This window comes from Tamandua tetradactyla, chromosome 19 (assembly GCF_023851605.1).
Source record: "Tamandua tetradactyla isolate mTamTet1 chromosome 19, mTamTet1.pri, whole genome shotgun sequence".
Classification (NCBI taxonomy): domain Eukaryota; kingdom Metazoa; phylum Chordata; class Mammalia; order Pilosa; family Myrmecophagidae; genus Tamandua; species Tamandua tetradactyla.
This window is the reverse complement of record NC_135345.1, coordinates 50,775,968-50,798,724: the sequence shown is the minus strand read 5'-3', so window position 1 is coordinate 50,798,724 and position 22,757 is coordinate 50,775,968. Positions and strand designations below refer to the sequence as shown.

At 40.1% G+C, this 22,757-nt stretch overlaps 1 protein-coding gene across 4 annotated transcripts in view; it reads left to right on the top strand.

Moving 5' to 3' along the window:
* TXK (TXK tyrosine kinase) overlaps positions 1–15,777 on the top strand; it is a 77,504-nt gene extending 61,727 nt beyond the window's left edge. For 2 of the 4 annotated variants that reach the window (XM_077136793.1, XM_077136794.1), the window contains exons 13-14: positions 4,544–4,662; positions 6,657–12,245. In XM_077136793.1, coding sequence (XP_076992908.1) covers positions 4,544–4,662; positions 6,657–6,937 — 400 coding nt within the window. In that variant the 3' untranslated portion in view covers positions 6,938–12,245. Of the gene's footprint in view, positions 1–4,543; positions 4,663–6,656; positions 12,246–13,019 lie in introns of those variants that run through there. The other 2 variants (XM_077136796.1, XM_077136795.1) reach the window with 2 other exon arrangements.
* The last annotated feature ends 6,980 nt before the right edge of the window (positions 15,778–22,757 follow it).

The following is a 22,757-nucleotide window of genomic DNA, read 5'->3' as shown; positions in this document are numbered from 1 at the left end:
GCAGAGCTGGTCTCTTGGTCACAAATTCTCTCAGTGATTTTTTGTCTGAAAATGTTTTAATTTCTCCCTCATTTTTGAAGGACAATTTTGCTGGATATAGAATTCTTGGTTGGCAGTTTTTCTCTTTTAATAATTTAAATATATTATCCCACTGTCTTCTCGCCTCCATGGTTTCTGCTGAGAGATCTGCGCATAGTCTTATTGGGCTTCCCTTGTATGTGATGGATTGCTTTTCTCTTGCTGCTTTCAAGATTCTCTCTTTCTCTTTGACCTCTGACATTCTGATTGCTAAATGTCTTGGAGTATGTCTATTTGGATCTATTCTCTTTGGGGTATGCTGCACTTCTTGGATCTGTAATTTTAAGTCTTTCATAAGAGTTGGGAAATTTTCAGTGATAATTTCCTCCATTAGTTTTTCTCCTCCTTTTCCCTTTTCTTCTCCTTCTGGGATACCCACAACATGTATATTCATGCGCTTCATATTGTCTTTCAATTCCCTGAGTCCCTGCTCATATTTTTCCATTTTTTTCCCTATAGTTTCTGTTTCTTGTCGGATTTCAGATGTTCTGTTCTCCAGTTCAGAAATCCTATGTTCTGTCTCTCGAAATCTACCATTGTAGGTTTCCATTGTTTTTTTCATCTCTTCTACTGTGTCTTTCATTCCCATAAATTCTGTGATTTGTTTTTTCAGACTTTCAGTTTCTTCTTTTTGTTCTTTCCTTGCCTTCTTTATATCCTCCCTCAATTCATTGATTTGGTTTTTGATGAGGTTTTCCATGTCTGTTTGTACATTCTGAATTAATTGTTTTAGCTCCTGTATGTCATTTGAATTGTTGGTTTGTTCCTTTGACTGGGCCATATCTTCAGTTTTCCTAGTGTGATTTGTTATTTTTTGCTGGCATCTAGGCATTTAATTACCTTAATTAGTTTATTCTGGAGATTGCTTTCACTTCTTTTATCTAGGGCTTTCTTGCTGGATGAATTTGTTGTCTATCTGTCCTTTGACATTCCGTTCAGCTTTATCTGGACCTTTAGCTTAAGTTTTGTTTAACAGAGGAGAATTTTTCAGTTCTTGTTTTCTTGTTTCTTGCCCTGCTTGTGTGGTGCCTTCCCCACACACACACTTAGGAGGGTCTACTTAGATATTATAGACCCCAGCCGGACTTTCCCAGACCAAACTGGCATCTTATCAGAAAGAAAGAGTCACCTGTGTTGGTTTTCCCTGAGGTAAGACCCAGCAGGTTGAAAGACTTTCCTGTGAAGTCTCTGGACTCTGTTTTTCTTATCCTGCCCAGTATGTGGTGCTTGTCTGACTGCAGGTCCCACCAGCATAAGATGATGTGGTACCTTTAACTTTGGCAGACTCTTCCTGCTGGGGGTGTGGTGGAGACAGAGGAGAGGTTGTAGGCTGGTTTTAATGGCTTCAAATTACCAAGCCCTGGTGTCTGAATTCCTTGATGGAGGGATTCCACCTGGGTGGAGCTTCACCCCTCCCCTGGGGAAGGCACAGGCTCCAGATAAGCCCCCAAAAGAGCTCACTTCTGCCTATGCCTGGGGCAGTTGCAGCCTGAAAAGTCCTGCTGCTGTATCCAGAGGCAGTCAAGCTTTTGTAGATACACAGCCACAAAAACCTCTGTTTCCTTCTTTTTTTTCCCCCTTTTTCTGTCAGACCTGCCCCCTTGGCGCTGGGGCAAAAATGAGCAACCTCCGCTTTGACCAGGTTCACCTGAGCTGGGGGCCTATTTTTAGTAGTCAGAATTTGTTAATTAGTTCCACAATTGGTGTTTGGTTGGGCTCAGTCCCTGCTACTGGTAAAGTCTTTTCCTTTCCCCTCTGGGAAGTGGCCTGTGGGGGAGGGGCACTGGCCACCACAGCTTTGGGAACTCACGGTTCTGGGGGTGCTCGCAGCAGGTCCAGCTGGTCCAGACTAGGGTATGCTGTGTGTCTGGTCACTGACGTGGCCCCAGGAGCTGTTCTGTACTGTTTCTGGTTATTTAGTAGTTGTTCTGGAGGACGAACTAAAATGCACACATTGTTAAGCCGCCATCTTGACCCGGAAGCCCTTTTTTTGTTTTTTTTACATGGGCAGGTGCCGGGAACTGAACCCAGGTCTCCAGCAGGGCAGGCAAGAACTCTGCCTGCTGAGCCACCATGGCCTGCCCTCTCTTATTTTTAAGTACACTGATTCTTTTTTCTGTTAGCTCCAATCCGCTGTTGAATCCCTCTATGGAATTTTCAATTTTTTTGTTATTGTGTCTTCAGTTCTACTTGGTCCCTCTTCATAATTTCTATCTCTCATTTGATATTCTCTTTGTGTTCGTCTATACTTTTCCTGCTTTCCTTTAGTTCTTTGTCCATGTTTTCCTTTAGTTCTCTGAGCATATTTAAGGCCATTTCTTTTAAAGTCTTTGGAACATCCCAGGTTTGAGCCTCCTCATTGATAGTTTCTAATGATTTCATCTTCTCCTTTGCCTGAGCTATCACTTCCTATTTCTTTGTATGTTATGTAACCTTTAGTTGAGACCTGAGCTTTTTGATATTTTAATGTGTTTTCTGTGGAATTTGGACTCTGAGACCTTTGTTCCTTCACCTTATCTCTAGCTAGTGTCATGCAAAGCTTTCCTTGAATACCAGGAACATTATGAAGAAAATAAAAAGCAGAAGAAAAAATGACAATATTTTTTCCCGTTTTTACGGATGGGCTTGTGTGAAGCAGCAAGTACTCTCCTTCAGGTCTTATTCATACAATGAATTCAGCAAATAGCTTCAGGTCAAAGTGTCCTAGTCCTTTCTGTATAAGCTTCTCATTTTTGGACATGAGCAGTTGGCCCTAGAAATTCCCCCATGGGTTCTGAATGTCCTCATTTGCCCTAGGAAACATTTTCCTTGTGCAGACACAGCACTCTGTGTCTTAGAGCCAGCAATCATTTGCCTCAGGCAGCATGCCTGGGCTGCTCTCTAACAGCGTTCTCTAGGAGAGCTCAGTGAGCTGCTTTTTACACGCAGGGCAAGTTCTAGGACAGCAGGTCCCGGACCAGCACCGACTAGTCTGGGCCCGACGCACATGTTCCCAGTATGTGCACGAAGGTTGCTCCTTCCAGAACTGAGACTGGGGATCCACAAAGGGATCACAGCCCACTCTGATGATCCAGTGAGGACCGAGGGAGGAAACAGCTGGGACAGCAGGAGAGCCTGTGGCTTTTAAGTGGCCTTTTACTTGAGTTGGTACTGCAATCCTTTACCTGTTCCCTGGAGCTTTGAGAAAGATGTTTCTGCCAGTTTTACTGGTTGTTCAAAGCTTCTGTTGCTGGGTGGAGTCCTGTAGCATCTCACTCCGCCTTCTTGATCAAGGTGGCTCTGCTCTGCTCCTGAGTGCCACCAGCCCCTTGTGGGGCATGGGGACTTCTTTCTCTGCTGTGGGACCTGGGCAGCCCCTGTTGGGTATAGGGTGCAGGACCCTAACTCAGTGTTCCACCAGTTTCAAATGCTCTTTCCCTTTTCCTTCTATTTCCCCCTCCTCCCAGCTCAGGGAATCTTTTTCTAGATGTTTAGATGGTGGTGGTGGTGGAGAATTTACTTGTCATAATCCATTTTACCAAATGTTTTGTTAACACCTCAGTTCTTCATCCTTGAAGGGCCTAGACTTTTGAAACTCTAAAGCTAGGGTAGGGTGCACAGGTGGTCTGTGGTAGAATGCTTACCTTCCATATTGGAGACCTGGGTTTAATTCCCAGGCCATGCCCCCCACCCTCAATTAAAAGAAAATCTAGGGTAAATAGAGCACACCCCCCACGCACTTTTCTTATCTCAGTAAAAAAGCCCAAAGACAGGATAAGGTGGGGAGTAGGGAAAAAAAGCAGGGGCATTAATAAATATTTCAAATATATATTATATCCTCATGGGCAGCATAGCATTAGTTAGTTATGGTCTCTCCTCTCCAAATGGCTACAATTGGAATTTCCTGTATGCTATTATCATGAAGAAGAGAGGACTAAACTTTGGTTGACATTTTTCAAAGGAGATGGGAATGACTCCCAGTTTCTTTCCATATAGGGCAATACTAATGCATTGCAAATTTTCACATGAAAAGTAATACATTCAATACTTTCATTCTTTTCCCCTTCTAAATGACCCACAAAAAATATATGCATAAGGAAAGAAGATACGGCATCCTACTTTGAATTAATTACTTTCCATTGCAAGAAGAGCAGTCTTTCATTTATCTTTATTTCCTTTTATAACCATAATTGTTAGAGCACTCAGTATGCTTCCTTTCAGAATAAATAATTTATCATGTATAATAGTATAATATGTGGGGTATGTTTTAGACTAAAGAATTGCTATAAGCACAATTGAGACTTGGTTTGGGGAGGAAACCCAACAAAGGATACTTTCCCCCTTTGCTAAGAAAAATAGAAGGCATACAAAACTTTCCGGGTTTAAATATTTTGTCTTTTAGTAGAGCACAGTTAACTGAAGGAATTTGAAGTAAACAGAACTTGGAGGTAATTAACACAATGGTCTCTGAATCCGATAACCTTAGGTATGTTTTGGATGATGAATATATCAGTTCTTCTGGAGCCAAGTTCCCAGTCAAGTGGTCCCCTCCTGAAGTTTTTCACTTTAACAAGTACAGCAGCAAATCTGATGTCTGGTCATTTGGTGAGTGCTTTTGATGTTCATTTGAGGGAGTTTGCTTTTTAAAATGGGGCAATCTTTTTTCTTTTAACTTTGATTTCTTAGTATGTAGTGTTTAAAGATATAACTGTGTTTCTGTACTAAATTCTTTAATTGCTCCTAGTCTGTCTTTGACAGCTGGCATTATACACCTTCTCACATGAACAAGCCTTTGGATCTTTTTCCTTCCCCAATGAGTACTTGTTTTAAAACCATAACAAAGAGTCTACTGATCCAGAAAATATACTCAGCCAACTTCTTCATACCACAAAGACTAGCAAGGAAAACTAATCTTACAGTGCCATTGGCTCTTATGTATAATTTATATACTTTAGTTTTTAACTACTAAGGAGTTTAACTATTCCTAAACTGTTCAGTTGACAACCTGAACGTAAAACCTGAATTTAAAAAAGTGGCACCACCTCATTTTACTTCATTATCTTCAAAGTTTTTGGAATGTATACATAGGCCTCTGTGAAATCTGATAATGCTCTTCATTGAGAGACACTGTAGACCTATGGCTAACAGAGCTTGCACTTTGAGTTGATTTCCAAAAAGTGGCAATTAATGTACAATAATATGTCTATTTTCTTTTACTTTGATCTTCTTAGACCACTTTTTGTATTTGGAGAGATATCTGGGCCCTCAGAAGGGTATGAATTTTAGTGTCCATAATAAGGTTAGGCATTTCACTAGTCTCATTAGGTTTCCACTGGCATGTGGAATCTCAGGAGGTGGCATTTTAAGCTTTACTGGAGAATTGTGAGACCATATCTCAGGGACCAATGGAGAACAACACAAGATCTGGATTCATTGTTTGCAGAAAAATTAGAACCCTCTGACTTACCTGACCACTTATCGCTCTTCCCCACTGGACAGTGAATTTCTCGAAGACGTGGATTAGTCTTGTTCTTATAGAATTCTCTGTCTCTAACTCAGATCTCACTTCTAATCAATTAATGCTCAATCAATATTTGTAGAATAAATGAGTGGTTAAGGGAAGTTCTTGAGGTGTTTCATTAATCACTCAATCAAACCGTTGGTGATTATTGAATATGTGCCGTGCATACAACCTCTGCTAAATACTCTGAATTTCTATCTAGCAGTCTGCTCTTTCAATGGGAAGAGGGTGGCACCTGCCATCTACTGTGGTTGGGAAGCTGTTAGCATGCAGCAGAGGCTCACACAATTCCGTCCTTTTCTACGGAAGGACAGAAAGGTTCATTGATATCAGGGTGTAAGAACATGAGTAGTATTTAGAAATGAGACTATTGCCAGCATTTCCTTCTAGCAGGGAGACTGTAAAGACCAATGGAGAAAAATAGGCATTGTTTTTTCTGGCTTATATTCAATGTACAGGCTTCTTCAGAAACTGAGGGTTCAAACCCAGCTCTTGAAGAGCTCAGGTCGGCAGAGCCCTGAGACTAAAGAACACGGTAGGCAGAGAGTTAGGCATGGATTTTATTGGGACTTAGAAACAGCAGAAGATCTTTCCTGGTGACGACCATTCGGAAACGGAAGTCAGTATTCTGCAAAGGGGGTGGGGAGTACAAGTGCTTATAAGGGTTTAAGACAAGGATAAGAGAACAGAATGTTAACAGTGTCTCACGACACAGTAGTTTGGAGGTTTGTTCTCAATAGGAATCAAGGAAAGGGAGTTTTGATGTTTTGTTTATGATACTATCTGTACATTTTTTTCCCTGCCCCCACCCCAGGAGATCTGATGACCTTTAACTTCTGTCCCTGCCATTGTAGGCAGATACGTGCAGTCAATTATTCTCAATATGGAGCGGGGGAAGCTAGGCCCTGGGTCTCCATGCTAAGATGCACATGGTTTGCTTCCTAGGTAGACTGCTTTCATTCTGGATATTTATAGCTCAAAGACTGGAGGAAGATAACGATGCCTTATAGTTTGAAACAGTTCTTTCAATTCCAAGTAACCATATCTAACCTCTTGCTTTTGTGCATTTTATTTGCAGGAGTTTTGATGTGGGAAGTTTTTACAGAAGGCAAAATGCCTTTTGAAAATAAGTCCAATTTACAAGTTGTGGAAGCCATTTCTAAAGGTGTTAGGCTGTACCGTCCTCACCTGGCACCAATGTCTATATATGAGGTCATGTATAGTTGCTGGCATGAGGTAAGTGTCCCTAACTTCCTGCAAAGTTTGGCAGATCCATCATCTGATGGCAGACCCGATTATTACAAACACTACCCCAAGACTCCATCATGGCAGGACAAAGTATCTGTTTCATGGTGGTGATACCAGACAACCAGAAGTACTATTTCAGTCTGACACTCCCACTGCAGAATCATCAATCCATTTTGTTTTTAATAATGGCCTTTCATCTGAAGAATTCCATGTATTTTCCAAGTCTTATTTTTCTGAGGTGGGTTCTTTTTTTTTTTTTTTTATCATGTATACTAGACTGAGATTGGTTCTTGTAGAAACCCTGATGTCTCTAAAGCCTCAGAGATTAGATGTTATACCTTCATACAGAACTGGTTGGTGGAAACTAAGAGTAGTATCGGATGAGTTAAACTTCCACATTGAAAAAGAAGGATAGTGTTTTTATTTACTGCACTCTACTTTGATTTGCCTTGTTTCTCCTAGACTAAAGTAATGGGTTTCATCTCTCTTCTGGCACTCAGGACACCTGACAGAGATGTTAAACCAGAACAGGAATGAGGGCACAAAGTATGGCAGGAACTGTCACTTTACAAAATTCTCTTAAAAGCCCAGATTCTCTGCTTCTTGAGAAAAAGAATTTTCTCTCTTGAAAATAAAGCCAGAGGGTTTTATGTCCTACCTCTGCCTCTTCTAGAAATGACTCAACACATCCCTCTCCTTCTTAACAGACTCACAGCAATTTTGACAGCTCCTTTCTCTCTTGCCAGTTAACAGTTTCAGCCCAGAAAAATCACAGCTTGATGAGTAGTTTCCTCCTGGCTGAGAAAGAAAGCACTTTGATTCCCAATCCATAAACTCTGAAAATTCAGTATTTCACGAGTGATGTGGTTGCTCACATTCCAGAGAAGTATTAATTTTACAGATGTCTCCTTATACAGTCTTAAAATATTAGACAAGATATAATTTATGGGAGTTTAAGCAATTTATGATTTATGAGTCAGACAGCATTCAAGCTACACATGGAAAAGAGGTCTTCTGAGGGACCAGAAAGGGGAAACTTATGCAGGGCAAATGCAGAAACAACTGAGGAAATGTTCTGATTGGCTGATGTTGTTTCCAGGTTACATAGTGGAGTATTACAAAGTGAGGAGCAGATGTACATTGATTAATATAGAATGCTTGTTCATTATGATAAACTATCTCTACTGGACACAAATGGGTTTATAACTGGGTTTTACTTATCTGCAATTCTGTAGAATACTTTCAGTGTTCCGTTTTCTCAGAGAGCCACTGAGGGTCAACTGCTTGCCTTCTGGAAAATCCTTACTTGGGAAGAGATCCCTCCCAGTGCAAGACATTTTATTTTATGTAACAACAATAAACTCACCTCATCTATGGACATATTTTCCTTGTGATTAACTGCTCCACAAGGAATCTTGAGAGATCTGGAATAATGCTCAGTAAGCTGTTAGTAGTAAACAGATGTCTTAAAATTGTCTTTGCAATGACAAGTAAATAGCTAAGGAATATATATTGTATGTGTAACAATGCAAATGCACATATGCATATAATATAGAATTTATTGAGGTTTTGTTGTAACTGTAGAGAGAAGGAAGAAAAGGGAAGGGTGTAAACAGAATGCTAGGCTGCCCCGAGAGTCAAGCATACATCAGGTTTTGATTGCTGTCAAGACATTGAATAAAACAAAGTTTTTGGCTATGTTGATTTAATTGTATGCAGAAGTTGATTCTACTGACAACTTTTTAACATAATCTAGAAGCCACAAGCACTTAGGTACCTCCAAGTTCAAATGTGATTCTGCATTTTTAGTTTTCCACCTATACCGCTCCACTATTCACTCTTTGTCCATTATCGAACCATTGAAATACATGCAAGAACTTATTTATGATTGTAGATTTAATAAGTGGGATACTTGGCACTACACATCCCCTTTCAATCATATTCACCTTCAATATGGCAATATTACTTATAATCCAACTAATTAATTACCATAACTTCTGTACATTCCCTTGCATTTAGATTCAACCTCATTGGGTAGCCTTTCCCCCACCTCTAGGTTCTGTGTGCCTCTAGGTCTGCTATATTCTACAGTATAACCTCTGAGATTACCTTTACCAGAGTCAGAGTAGTGAAATCATGCAGTATCTATACTTTTCTGTCTGATTTATTTCACTCAGCATTATGTCCTCAAAGTTCACCCATGTTGCCATATGCTTTGGGACCTCATTTCATCTTACTGCTGCATGTTTCATCATACGTATATGCCACATTTTGTTTATCCATTCATCTGCTAATGGACATTTGGATTGTTTCCATCTTTTAGAAATTATGAATAGTGCTGCTGTGAACATCAGTGTGCAAATGTCTGTTTGTGTCACTACCCTAATTTCTTCTGGGTGTAAACTTAATATTGGTATTGCCCAGTCACAGGGAAACTCAATATTTAGTTTTCTGAGGAATCGCCAAACTGTCTTTCACAGTGGCTGCACTATTATACTTCCCCCCAATAGTGAAAACATAGTCCAATTTATCTACATCTTCTCGAACATTTGTAGTTTTCTGTTTGTTTAGTAGCAGTCATTCTTATGGATGTGAGGTGATATCCCATTGTTGTCTTGATTTGCATTTCCCTTATAGCTAATGAAAATGAGCATCTCTTCATGTGCTTTTTAGCCATCTGTATTTGTTCTTCAGAAAAGTGTCTATTCATGTCCTCTGCCCATTTTATAATTGGCTTGTTCGTTCTTTTGTTGTTGAGATGTATGATTTCTTCATGTATACAGGATATCAAGCCTATTTCCAAATGTGATTTCCAAATATTTTCTCCCATTGAGCTGGCTTTCTCTTCACCTTTTTGACAAAGTCCTTTGAGGCGCAGGAGTTCTTGATCTTAAGGAGTTCCCATTACTCTATTTTTTTCTTATGCTGCTTGTGCTTTAGGTGTAAAATTTAAGAAGCTATAATCTTGAAGCTGTTTCCCTGCAGAAACACTACTGTGTTGATCTTGTACTCTGCCACTTTGCTGAATTCATTTATTAGCTCTAGTAGGTTTCTTGTATATTGCTCAGGATTTTCTATATATAGGATCATGTCTTCTGCAAATAGGGAGAGTTTTGTTTCTTTCCTTCTGATTTGGATACCTTTTATTTCTTTTTCTTTCCTAACTGCTCTGGCCAGAGTGTGGAAGAGCAGTGGCGACAGTGAGCATCCTTGACTTTTCCTGAACTTCGAGGGAAAGATTTCAGACTTTTACTGTTGAGTATCTACAATTCATTCTAGAAGGCTCAAGGAGGATTCTCATGTGTGCTTACATACTCCCCTGCTCTGTCCTCATTTTTGTTTTTTAGCCACTAAAGGTGGTGTGATCCCATTGATACTGCTGACAGTGACCTTTCTGAGAATGCAGCTACCATGCCTACTTCTATTTCCCGTGTATTCCAAAGATGCTGACAGTGCCATCTCTTCTTCAGTCCTCATGTGCCAAACCATACCACACTCCAAGGCGAAATAGGAAAAACACCAAATCCTGGCTCGCTGGCTGGAATTTTGTTGATTGGCATCCAAGATAGCACAGCCTGTGCTCCAGGACCTACACGGTCCCACAAGAAAACATGCCATTTACTTCCTGACTGAAATCCTTTTCTCTTTAGGGGGTTAGGTATAGTAAATAACTAGGATTAATCTTGGGAGCATGGTATTGTAGATCAACCTCTCTCTCCTAGCTCCCCTTTTACTCCAGCCACATCTCTTGGGCAATGGCTGTCCAATAGAACCTTCTGTCATGATGCAAATATTCTATATCTGCACTGTCAAATATGGTAGCCACGCCTGACTATTGAGCACTTGAAATGTGGCTATTGTGACTGAAGAACTGAATTTTTACATTTATTTAGTTGTAATGAATTTAAATGTAAATTGGCTAGTGTTTGCAGCTGTAGCCACTTTAATTTGCAACACTTCGTACTCTTCCATTTTCACACTCTTGTTTTGCTCAACTGTCCATTGTGCTGTTTTATGTCAGTCAAAAAATCTTTCTCTTCTTTTTTTTGGAAAGCTAGCTTGGATCCAGGTCCTTGCTGGCAAGTTCAAGAGCTGGTGTTCTGATGAGTCTTTTTTTTTTTTACTGACGAATCTTAGCATACAAACATTCCATACATGGTTTACAATCAGTGGCTCACAACATCATCACATAGTTGTGCATTCATTACCATGACCATTTTTAGAACATTTGCATCATTTCAGAAAAAGAAATAAAAAGAAAAAGCCCATCTATACCATAACCTTATCCCTCCCTCTCATTGACCACTAGTATTTCCATATACCCGATTTATTTTAACCTTTGTCCTCCCTATTATTTGTTCATTCTCCATCCATATTTTCAACGTATCTGTCCATACCCTAGATAAAAGGAGCATCAAATACAAAGTTTTAACAATCACACAGTGACATTGTAAAAGCTACATCATTGTACAATTGTCTTCAAGAATCAAGGCTATTGGAACACAGCTCTCCAGTTTCAGGAACTTCCCTCTAGCCACTCTAATACACCAAAATCCAAAAGGATATCTATATAATGCATAAGAATAACCTCCAGGATAACCTCTTAACTGTGTTTGTATATCTCTCAGCCACTGAATCTTTATTATTTTTTTCTACTCTTTAATTGTACAGTATAGCATATACAAAGCAAAGAAATTAAAAAGTAATAGTTTTCAAAGCACTCTTCAACAAGTAGTTACAGGACAGATCCCAGAGTTTGTCATGGGCTACCATATGATCCTCTCAGATTTTGCCTTCTAGCTGCTCCAGAATATAGGAGGCTAGAATGCTTAAATATTTTTTTATTACCACAATAGACTTTTTTCCTTTCTTTTTTTGTGAAAAATAACATGTATACAAAAAAGCAATAAATTTCAAAGTACAGTACCACAACTAGTTGCAGAACATATTTCAGAGTTTGACATGGGTTACAATGCCACAATTTTAGGTTTTTACTTCTAACACACTGCAGACTAAAGGAAATATCAGTTTAATAATTTAGCAATTATATTCATTTGTTAAATCCTGTCTTCACTGCATAACTCTACCATCACCTTTGATCTTTCTATCCCTCTCTTTAGGGGTGTTTGGTCTATGGCCATTATAACTTTTTCATGTTGGAAGGGTCTGTCACTAATTCGGGGTAGGGAGATGGAACTATCAGATGCTCTGGAGAGACTAGGGCCTCTAGGTTTCCAAATTTATCTGGACCAGGGACCCAACTGGAGGTTGTAGGTTTCTGGAAAATTACGCTAGTGCATGGAACCCTTGTGAAATCTTATATATTGTCCTAGGTGTTCTTTAGGATTGGCTGAAATGGTCCTGGTTGGGGTTTGGCAGACTGAAACTTTATTTTGTCTCATTTCTCTCTTCCCCCTTTTGGTCAAGAAGACTCTTTTGAGCCAGGCCCTGGCTCATCCCAGGATTTTTGTCCCATGTTGCCAGGGAGATTTACACCCCTGGAAGTCATGTCCCACGTAACGGGGTAGGCAGTGAGTCAGCTGCTGCATTCACTTACAGAGAGAGGCCACATCTGAAAAACAAAAGAGGTTCTACAGGGATGATTCTTAGGCCCAACTTTAAGTAAGACTAGCCTATCCTTTGTAGGAATAAGTCCCACAGGGATGAGCGCCAAGATCAATGGCTTCGCCTGTTGACTCGGTTGTCTCCACGGCTTGCAAGAATATCAAAAATTCTTCAAATGGAGAAGTTGAATATTTCCTCCTTTCTCTCCAGTGCCTCCAGGAGACCTTACTAATACTTCTTTACTCCTGGATATCTGGGCATCATACTACCCTGGACAAACCAACAAAGTCTCATGCCCTATTCAAGATTCCATGTACTTATGGTGTTCAACTAGACCGACCATACAAGTTGATTTAGGAAGTGCACTACCCAATATATAAATTTTGCACCAAACATCTCTCCCTTTAGTCTCACACAGAAGTTGAAGTTTTAAAATATAGATGATAGCATCCTTTATCCTGTATTCTTAGATAAGCTCCATTCATATCTCTATCCAAAGTCAGATCCCTTTTTCAACTTTTTAAGCAGTTCATGTATGGGGTACTTCTGACTTTCATAGCTTCAGAGCTTTAATTCTGAGTCTGAGTGAGTCTTAAGCTGACCCAACCACCCCATTTTCCTTTTCCAGAAACCAAAATGCCGCCCTACCTTTGCTGAGCTGCTGCAGGTCCTCACAGAGATTGCAGAAAACGGGTGACTTGAAATGGAATGCCTACACAGAGGGTCTTCTTGTGAAAGTGTCACAAAAGAAAATCCCATGTGTCACAGATAGAGAATAAAGTTGTTGACTTTTGGATCCAGTACGAAGATCACAGGCTTTTCAATTTAAGAATACTCTGACATTAGTTTTTCTGTGTATGTGTTTGAGAGAGACTTCTAAACTATTATTTTCTTGTCATCTTCTTCATGTCTCATATATGAAGAAGGGAAAGACTCCACAGCAGTTTTCATAGTAGCTGCTCTTTACAATAATCATCTTGAGACCCCTGGAAAATACATGAAAACCTCATCCTTTAGAGGATGAGGAAGTTTCTTTCCTAAAAAAGAGTGATATTCTTACCTTAGTGGGCAATGTATTGAAGATGAAAACAAATACTGCCAACTCATGGAATAAAGGAACCTTAACCTTTATTCCATGAAGAAGTTATGTTTTTGAGCTGTATGGAGTTTTATAGAAAATGCACCTTTATAAACCACATGAACATAAGCATTCTGGAATTGTCTTTTTAAATCTTCCCATGTGTTATTTGACAAATACTTTGTTTTTTCACACATCTGCCTTTTTTGTTGGAAATAGTTTCTTGCTTTCCAGTTCTAGATGCTGTTACAAGAGATAGCCAGACTTCCCTTTGGTAAGATCCTGGAAACATTTTTATTTCCAGCGATACCCATTGTTTGGGGCAACTAAGAAACTGAATTTCAATTCTGAGACTTCACACTTTGAATATGTGAGACTAGACAATTTAAGAAGCCTATTTTATCATAGAAAGTACCTTCTACACCTTTCTGGAAGATGATTTGTTCTTTCCACAAGCAGAAGCAAAAACAAGATTTTTAAATGCTATTTGTGTTACATCAGACTCCACTAGTTCTGAAGTCAAGGGTTTTCAATTAAAGATGAAACAACCAGCGATGATTAAATCATAATTTCTCATGCTCAGTTTGTATATATGATTGGAAAGTGATCTTTATCATGCTGAGAATTTCAGAGATACCATAGGAAGAAAGGTTTTGCAGAAAGCACAAGTGTAATTACCATGAGGTTTAAAATAGAAGCCTATTATTTTTATGTTGTCCACCTTGCAACCTGGCTTTGGGGAACATGTTTTATGATTTTCATTAGATTTTTACTCTTGACTGTTAAAAGCTGTGAGTTTATAAATCATATTTCTTCACTTTAAAAGTAATATGTTTGAATATTAATGGTACCAAATAAATGTGCAATGAAAAAATGACTATCTGGTAGAATTTGTCTGATAATTCAAGTGCTGGTTTCAAGAATGTTTGTATGTGATACTGTAATGTTTCTGGGACTGTCACATCCCTTTTCCTCATGACTCCAGCTACAGTGAGGCGAGCCAGAGGATTCTCACATGAAAGTCTAGCTCCAGAGGGCATGGAACTATTAAATACTAAATGCTGAGACAGAAGAAGTTAGTTTTGTACCTAAGAAATCATGTACTGTCAATAAAGAAGGGTGCCAGGGGGTTGACCTTCCTGGTAACATGGGACAGAAATCCTAGAGTGAGCTGAGACTCAGCATCAAGGGATTGAGAAAATCTTCTCGACCAAAAGGGGGAAGAGTGAAATGAGACAAAACAAAGTGTCGATGGCTGAGAGATTCCAAACAGAGTCAAGAGGTTATCCTGGAGGTTATTCTTATGCATTAAGTAGATATCACCTTGTTATTCAAGATGTGATGGAGAGGCTGGAGGGAACTGCCTGAAAATGTAGAGCTGTGTTCCAGAAGTCATGTTTCTTGATGATGATTGTATAATGATAAAGCTTTCACAATGTTTGACTGTGTGATTGTGAAAACCTTGTGTCTGATGCTCCTTTTATCTACCTTGTCAACAGATGAGTAGAACATATGGAATAAAAATAAATAATAGGGGGAACAAATGTTAAATAAATTTAGTTTGAAATGCTAGTGATCAATGAAAGGGAGGGGTATGGGGTACGTATGTATAATTTTTTTTCTGTTGTCTTTTTATTTCTTTTTCTGAATAGATGCAAATGTTCCAAGAAATGATCATGATGATGAATATGCAACTATGTGATGATATTGTGATTTACTGATTGTATATGGAGAATGGAATGATAAAAAATTGTGAATGTTTCTGCTTGTTTGGTGTTTTTGGTATTTAAAAAAATTTAAAAATTAAACAAAAAAATAAAGAAGGGTGCGTTTCTCAGGTTTTACTCAGCTTGGAACCCCTCCTGTAAAAAGTATAGGAAAATTGGGGCTGACTGGAGTATCCGCTGACACTGTAGATGCAGTTCAGGGAGACAGGTTGCAGAGCAGATTACAGTGTGAAATAAGACATCCCTGAGGGCCATGTGGCAGCAGTAGACTCTTCTAAGAGCATATGTTGGTGGTGATAGGAGAATTCTATTCCTGTGGTTTTAATATTTTGGGACAGTTTGAGGTAGCAAGTTAAGAACAGAAATAACTGAAACGATCAATTAGGTAACTAAGATTTCACATAATATATGGACTTTGAATGTCTACAGACAGAGAATGCCACATTCTCTGTTTAGCAAGAGAAAAATATTTTTTCTATACAGGTAGTCTCACAACTTCTCTAGGAAGAGAATTCTGTCCTTCAACCATATAAATATTTCTCGACATGAGATCTCTGGGGGTAGCTTAACGCGTCTTGGGTGAGACAGTACAATACTTAAATAGCATTTTAGATGCCAGATAATAGATGAACAGAAGATTTAGGGGTTGTGGGTGAGAGCCCTAAAAAAGCAGGAGGTCAAAGGAGAAAGAGGAAGCTCAGGAAAATGGAAAGAATTTTGAAGCCAAGAAGAAGATATGATCAATGAAAATACCTTTTGGCAAGAGTAGCCACAGATTTCTCTAGTAAGCTTTTTATTGAAGTGCAATACACAGTTCCACCAGTGATGACACATTTGGACTGGCAATCAAACTCATAAGATGTGATAGAATTTAGCACTAGCATTAAACTTTGCTTTATAGGAAACAGAGCAAGCACAGAACTTCAGTTCCAGTGGGAAGCCCATCGGTTGTCCAAGTGCACAGATGTTTAGGTGCCTCCTTACCTGCTTAGGGGGGTGTACGCAATTGCTGGCTATAAAGCTATGGTGTATAGCTCACTTTGATGCAATGAACCTTCTCCCCTGGTTTACCATCAGTCATGTAGGCCTGCAGTTCACAGCTGTCCAAGTCCATGTGCCGTCCCAATGATCAGAGATTTCACTATGCACAAAGCAGCTGTCCAGCCCTGGAAGCCAATATTCCAAATTTATCTTAACTTGATACATTTCCAAGGTGTCAGGAGAAGGTTATCTTCCCAGACAGGCCCAGCTCTGCAAGAAAAAAGGATAGCAGTCTGCTGCTAACTCTTTATTCACACATGCATAAAGAAAAGTTCATAAATCATAATAGATTGACTAATTATCACAAAGTGTATGCATCTGAGTAACCAGCATCTAGATCTGGAAATAGTACATTCCCGAACTCTAGAAGCCATCTTCATTCCCCATACAAGTCACTAACCTACAAGGAATCAATATCCTGATTTTCAACACCATCTGTTATTATGGGATAATTTTGAATTTTCTATAAATGGAATCCTAATGTGTGTACTTTTTTGTGTCTGGCTTCTTTCACTCGACAATATGTTTGTTTGATCCATCTATGCTCTTGTATGTAGTTGTGTTTTCATTCATTGCCATTGCTGCATAGTCTCATTGCTGCACAGATTATTTATTTATTCTACTTTTGATAGATATTTAGGTTGTTTCCAGTTTTTTACTATTAAGACCAGTGTTGCTATGCACTTTCCCACATGATTTTTGGTGAAAATATGTATGCATTTTTGTTAAGTATATGCCTGGGAGTGGAGTTACAGGACCGAGCAGTATATTTAGGTTCAGCTTTTGTAAATAGTGAGAAACAGGGTTCCAAAGCGGATATAACCAGGAACATACCCAGCAGCAGTATAAAAGTTCCAGTTGTCCCATATCCTCAAAAACATTTGGAATTGTCTCTTTTTGGCCAAGAAAATGGGCAAAAGACTGTTAAAGACAAGGCTATCTCATTTTCAGTATAAATTGTTTGTTGGGCTGTGCTACAATGTAATCTTTGTCCTCTGCTCTTTGTTTTCAGAATTGGCAGCATGCTAAATTCATAACATAAATAAAATAAGTAGTATTGGGGAGTTTGAAGCAATCTATGGTGATATAAAAGGAAACAGAGGGATGTAATGTAGTGCAGATAAGGAGAATTTGACAGAAGTAAGAACCTGGAACTGGAGATGTCATAGGAAGTTACAAGTTCCCAAAGAATCCGGAATTATTATGAAAAGTGTCAGATATCCATTATACATAGGATGGACACACTCAATGCACACACATACACATACACACACTCACTCATCTATGTATAACTCTAAATGACTTCAAAGAGTGTGGATCTTGCTAACTGGAAGGCCACTATTTGATGAGAAATGTGATAGGTTTGGCTAAACAAGTTTGGGGGTTGGTGTTGGAGATAAATGCATTGCTTTACCTATAGAGAAATAAGATACTGGGGCAATGAGGAAGGAAAGGGTAAGGAGGAGAGTAGGGTAGGGGAGGAGAGTAGCAGATAAAATAGCTGGAGGGGTGGGCCACGATGGCTCAGCAGGCAGAGTTCTCGAACCCGGGTTGGGTTCGATTCCCAGTGCCTGCCTATGCAAAAAAAAAAAAAAAGCTGGAGGTTGGAAATTGCTGGAGTAAATGACTTGGAGGAGCAGGAATGACTGTTCTCTTAGGTTGTACAAAATGTGACCATCCTATCCCCATTATCTTACTATTCAGTAAAGGCTATTGGGTTCATGAATATTCCATTTGAGTAGATTTTATTAGATGTTTGTGTGGGGGAGTATATGGGTTGTGTTTAATATCTGGTTCTGTGTGGTGCAGGGTAGAGACCATACGAAACATGTAGAAGCCCAGGAGACAGAAGCTCTAAGCACATACACCCCCTAAAAATTTGTCTAAATTTTGGATATGTATCAGTTGTGCAGTTGCTACACAGATAATGGAGGGGAGGTTGTTTCAGTCAATTTAACTCGATCTGGGGGATAGAAAGAACCTCTGCTAACATCTGGATTACAAGGTTATTTAACAATTCAGAAGCCTGGATAACTGGAAGATTTAAGGAGTTCACATCTAGGTGACAGGTGTATTAATGGAAAAATCCAAACACAAACAGTGTAAGGTCCAAAGGAGAGTATGTAACAAAAGAGAATCAGCCAATGATACGGTGAAAACAGAAAAGCATCAATCAAGATCAGCTGGAGCCATTCCCTGAGCTACACCTGGGGAAGAGTTTTTCCAGGTTTTTTTTTTTTTTCTTTTTTGTGTGTGTGGTGGAGAGGAATTGGACATTAACCATAGCACCCAGATACATACTCACACATAGCAGTGTGGATTTGCTCTCAACATTCAGGGTGGGAAGTATAACATTATTTTTCTGAATCAACTTAAATTAGATTCTGAGCTTCCCCCTTACTAGGGTTGGTGAGAAAGGCGTTTTGCAAAGAGATGGTATGCTCAACTCCTTAGGGAGGTATAAAAATCCTAGAGGTTTATGTGTAGATGGGCAGTAAAATAAAGGTTAGGGTTGGAGGGAGGGTGGTCCTGTTGGGTCTTCTGTGGCTTCTTCTGTTTCAGGATGCTCTTGCAGCCCCTGGTCCTTGGCATCCGTCAGGCATGGAGATCTATCCTGCAGGATCCTCCCTCCTGTCAGCCGGCCCAGCCACAGAGAGACCCACCACTGCTCTCTTCCATGTCACGTCCTGTGGCCATTTTCCTATCCTCGGCACTACCAAGCTTGGCCTCTGCCCATCCCATTAGCTACCAGATTCCAGGAAGCCAGCTTCTCACACCCAGATCAACAATTTCCATACTTCATCCCTAAACAGCAGTCTCCCACCTCCTCTCCTCTTGTGACATCTAGTTTAATTCTCCTCATGGACTCTCTTTTAGCTTCCAAGGCTACTCAAGCAAATACCATGAAATGGGTTGCCTTAAACAGTGGAAATTTATTTAGCTTATGGTTTTGAGGCTAAAAGAAAGTCCAAAACAAGGCATTATCGAGGTATTGCTTTCTCCCCAAATCTGTGGTGTTCTGGGGCTGGATGCCAGTCATCCTCAGCTCCTCTGTTACATGGCACATGGTAGCATCTCCTGGTCTCTCCCTTCTCTTGGGTTCCATCAATGCCAAACCTCTTGCTTCCTGTGGCTTCCTTTCTGTGTCGTTTTCACTCACTATTAAAGGATTCCAGTAATTGGATTCAGACCCATCCTGATTGAGGTGGGTCATGCCTTCCTAACTAAAGTAACCTCATCAAAAGTTCCCACTTACAATGGGTTCACACCCACAGGAATGGATTAGATTTAAGAACATGTTTTTCTGTGGCACATACAGCTTCAAACCACCACAGGCTATAAGCCCCAAATGCTATTGACCGCTCTCATGGGAAGTTTGGGTGTTGTAAGGAGCACAGACCTTTAGAATCACAATCCTGCCTCTTTCTCCTGGGATGAAAGAAGGAATGGAGAAACTTTATTATTCCCTGATGAAGTTGAAAACAAAACAGAGGCAAACACACAAAAGTTCAAGATAATTTTACTGGTTACTTAATTTTCCTCCAAAAGCTCATCCTGATGCAGCCCCAGGTGGTCACCTGAGCCCGCGGCCCCAGAGGAGGCCAGAGGCCCTGGAGCAGCCCCGAGGTCCCGGTCTTTTACTGTTTATTGAGTGTTGACCATGTGCCAAGGCCTGGAACAGCTACTGGGGGAGTGGAGATGATACAGAGCAGCTCCCGGAGCCACGACAGAAATCAAAGGGACGGCGTACCCCATCCTGGAACGGCTGACTGTCTGGGAGAACCAGCTCTGGTGAGATCGCCGAGGGGCGTGGGCTTTCCCGGGCAGGACGGCAAACGGCCGGAGTCCCTCCCTTCCTCCTTCCCAGGCCAGCTGGCAGAATTGGGCAGGCAGTCCCCTCGGGCCGCGGCGGCTGGCACCCCCACCACGCGAGGCCCCCTGGACCAACTGAGAGAGTTGGGTCGGAAATCCCCAGACTGCGGAGAACGGTGACCGGGGGGGTCCCTTCCAAACACGTGACTCCCCGGTCTGGCTGGGAACGGTGCACTCTTCCAGGCTGCAGCGGCTGGCGCACTCCCGCCATGCTTGGCGCCCCGGGCCAACTAGGAAATTCGGTCGGGCGCTCTCCCGGGCTGTGGCGGCCAGCAACTCTCCCTGTGTTCGGATCCCCGGACTGGCTGGCACTCTTCCAAGCCTCTTCGGCTGGCGAACCTCCCCCACGGCGAGAGTTTTCCAAAGTTAAAGGACCCACAGCACCTTTTACTGGTGGAACCCGCAGGCAAACGTGTGCCACGAGCGCCACCTACCGGGCAGGGTAAGAAAAACAGAACCCAGAGATTTCACAGAACAATCTTTCAAGCTGTTGGGTCCAACACCCAGGGGAATCTGACTAAATGCCCAGACGCCAGCAGAAGATAACGGATCACGCTCAGAAAATTGAAAATATGGCCCAGTCAAAGGAACAAACCAATAGTTCAAATGAGATACAGGAGCTGAGACAACTAATGCTGAATATATGAACAGAAATGGAAAACCTCTTCAAAAACGAAATCGATAAATTGAGGGAGGACATGAAGAAGACATGGGCTGAACAAAAAGAAGAAATAGAAAAACTGAAAAAACAAATCACAGAACTTATGGAAGTGAAGGATAAAGTAGAAAATATGGAAAAAACAATGGATACCTACAATGATAGATTTAAAGAGACAGAAGATAGAATTAGTGATTTGGAGGATGAAACATCTGAATTACAAAAAGAAACAGAAACTATAGGGAAAAGAATGGAAAAATTTGAACAGGGTATCAGGGAACTCAAGGACAATGTGAACCGTACAAATATACGTGTCGTGGGTGTCCCAGAAGGAGAAGAGAAGGGAAAAGGAGGAGAAAAACTAATGGAAGAAATTATCACTGAAAATTTCCCAACTCTTATGAAAGACCTAAAATTACAGATCCAAGAAGTGCAGCGCACCCCAAAGAGATTAGACCCAAATAGGCGTTCTCCAAGACACTTACTAGTTAGAATGTCAGAGGTCAAAGACAAAGAGAGGATCTTGAAAGCAGCAAGAGAAAAACAATCCATCACATACAAGGGAAACCCAATAAGACTATGTGTAGATTTCTCAGCAGAAACCATGGAGGCTAGAAGACAGTGGGATGATATATTTAAATTACTAAAAGAGAAAAACTGCCAACCAAGACTCCTCTATCCAGCAAAATTATCTTTCAAAAATGAGGGAGAAATTAAAACATTCTCAGACAAAAAGTCACTGAGAGAATTTGTGACCAAGAGAGCAGCTCTGCAAGAAATACTAAAGGGAGCACTAGAGTCAGATATGAAAAGACAGAAGAGAGAGGTATGGAGAAGAGTGTAGAAAGAAGGAAAGTTAGATATGATATATATAATACAAAAGGCAAAATGGTAGAGGAAAATATTATCCAAACAGTAATAACACTAAATGTTAATGGACTGAATTCCCCAATCAAAAGACATAGATTGGCAGAATGGATTAAAAAACAGGATCCTTCTATATGCTGTCTACAGGAAACACATCTTAGACCCAAAGATAAACATAGATTGAAAGTGAAAGGTTGGAAAAAGATATTTCATGCAAATAACAACCAGAAAAGAGCAGGAGTGACTATACTAATATCCAACAAATTAGACTTCAAATGTAAAACAGTTAAAAGAGAAAAAGAAGGACACTATATACTAATAAAAGGAACAATTAAACAAGAAGACATAACAATCATAAATATTTATGCACCGAACCAGAATGCCCCAAAATACGTGAGGAATACACTGCAAACACTGAAAAGGGAAATAGACACATATACCATAATAGTTGGAGACTTCAATTCACCACTCTCATCAATGGACAGAACATCTAGACAGAGGATCAAGAAAGAAATAGAGAATCTGAATATTACTATAAATGAGCTAGACTTAACAGACATTTATAGGACATTACATCCCACAACAGCAGGATACACCTTTTTCTCAAGTGCTCATGGATCATTCTCAAAGATAGACCATATGCTGGGTCACAAAGCAAGTCTTAACAAATTTAAAAAGATTGAAATCATACACAACACTTTCTCGGATCATAAAGGAATGAAGCTGGAAATCAATAATAGGCAGAGTGCCAGAAAATTCACAAATACATGGAGGCTCAACAACACACTCTTAAACAATGAGTGGGTCAAAGAAGAAATTGCAAGAGAAATTAGCAAATACCTCGAGGTGAATGAAAATGAAAACACAATATATCAAAACTTATGGGACACAGCAAAGGCAGTGCTAAGAGGGAAATTTATTGCCCTAAATGCCTATATCAGAAAAGAAGAAAAGGCAAAAATGCAGGAATTAACTGTCCACTTGGAAGAACTGGAGAAAGAACAGCAAACTAATCCCAAAGCAAGCAAAAGGACAGAAATAACAAAGATTAGAGCAGAAATAAATGAAATTGAAAACAATAGAGAAAATCAATAAGACCAGAAGTTGGTTCTATGAGAAAAT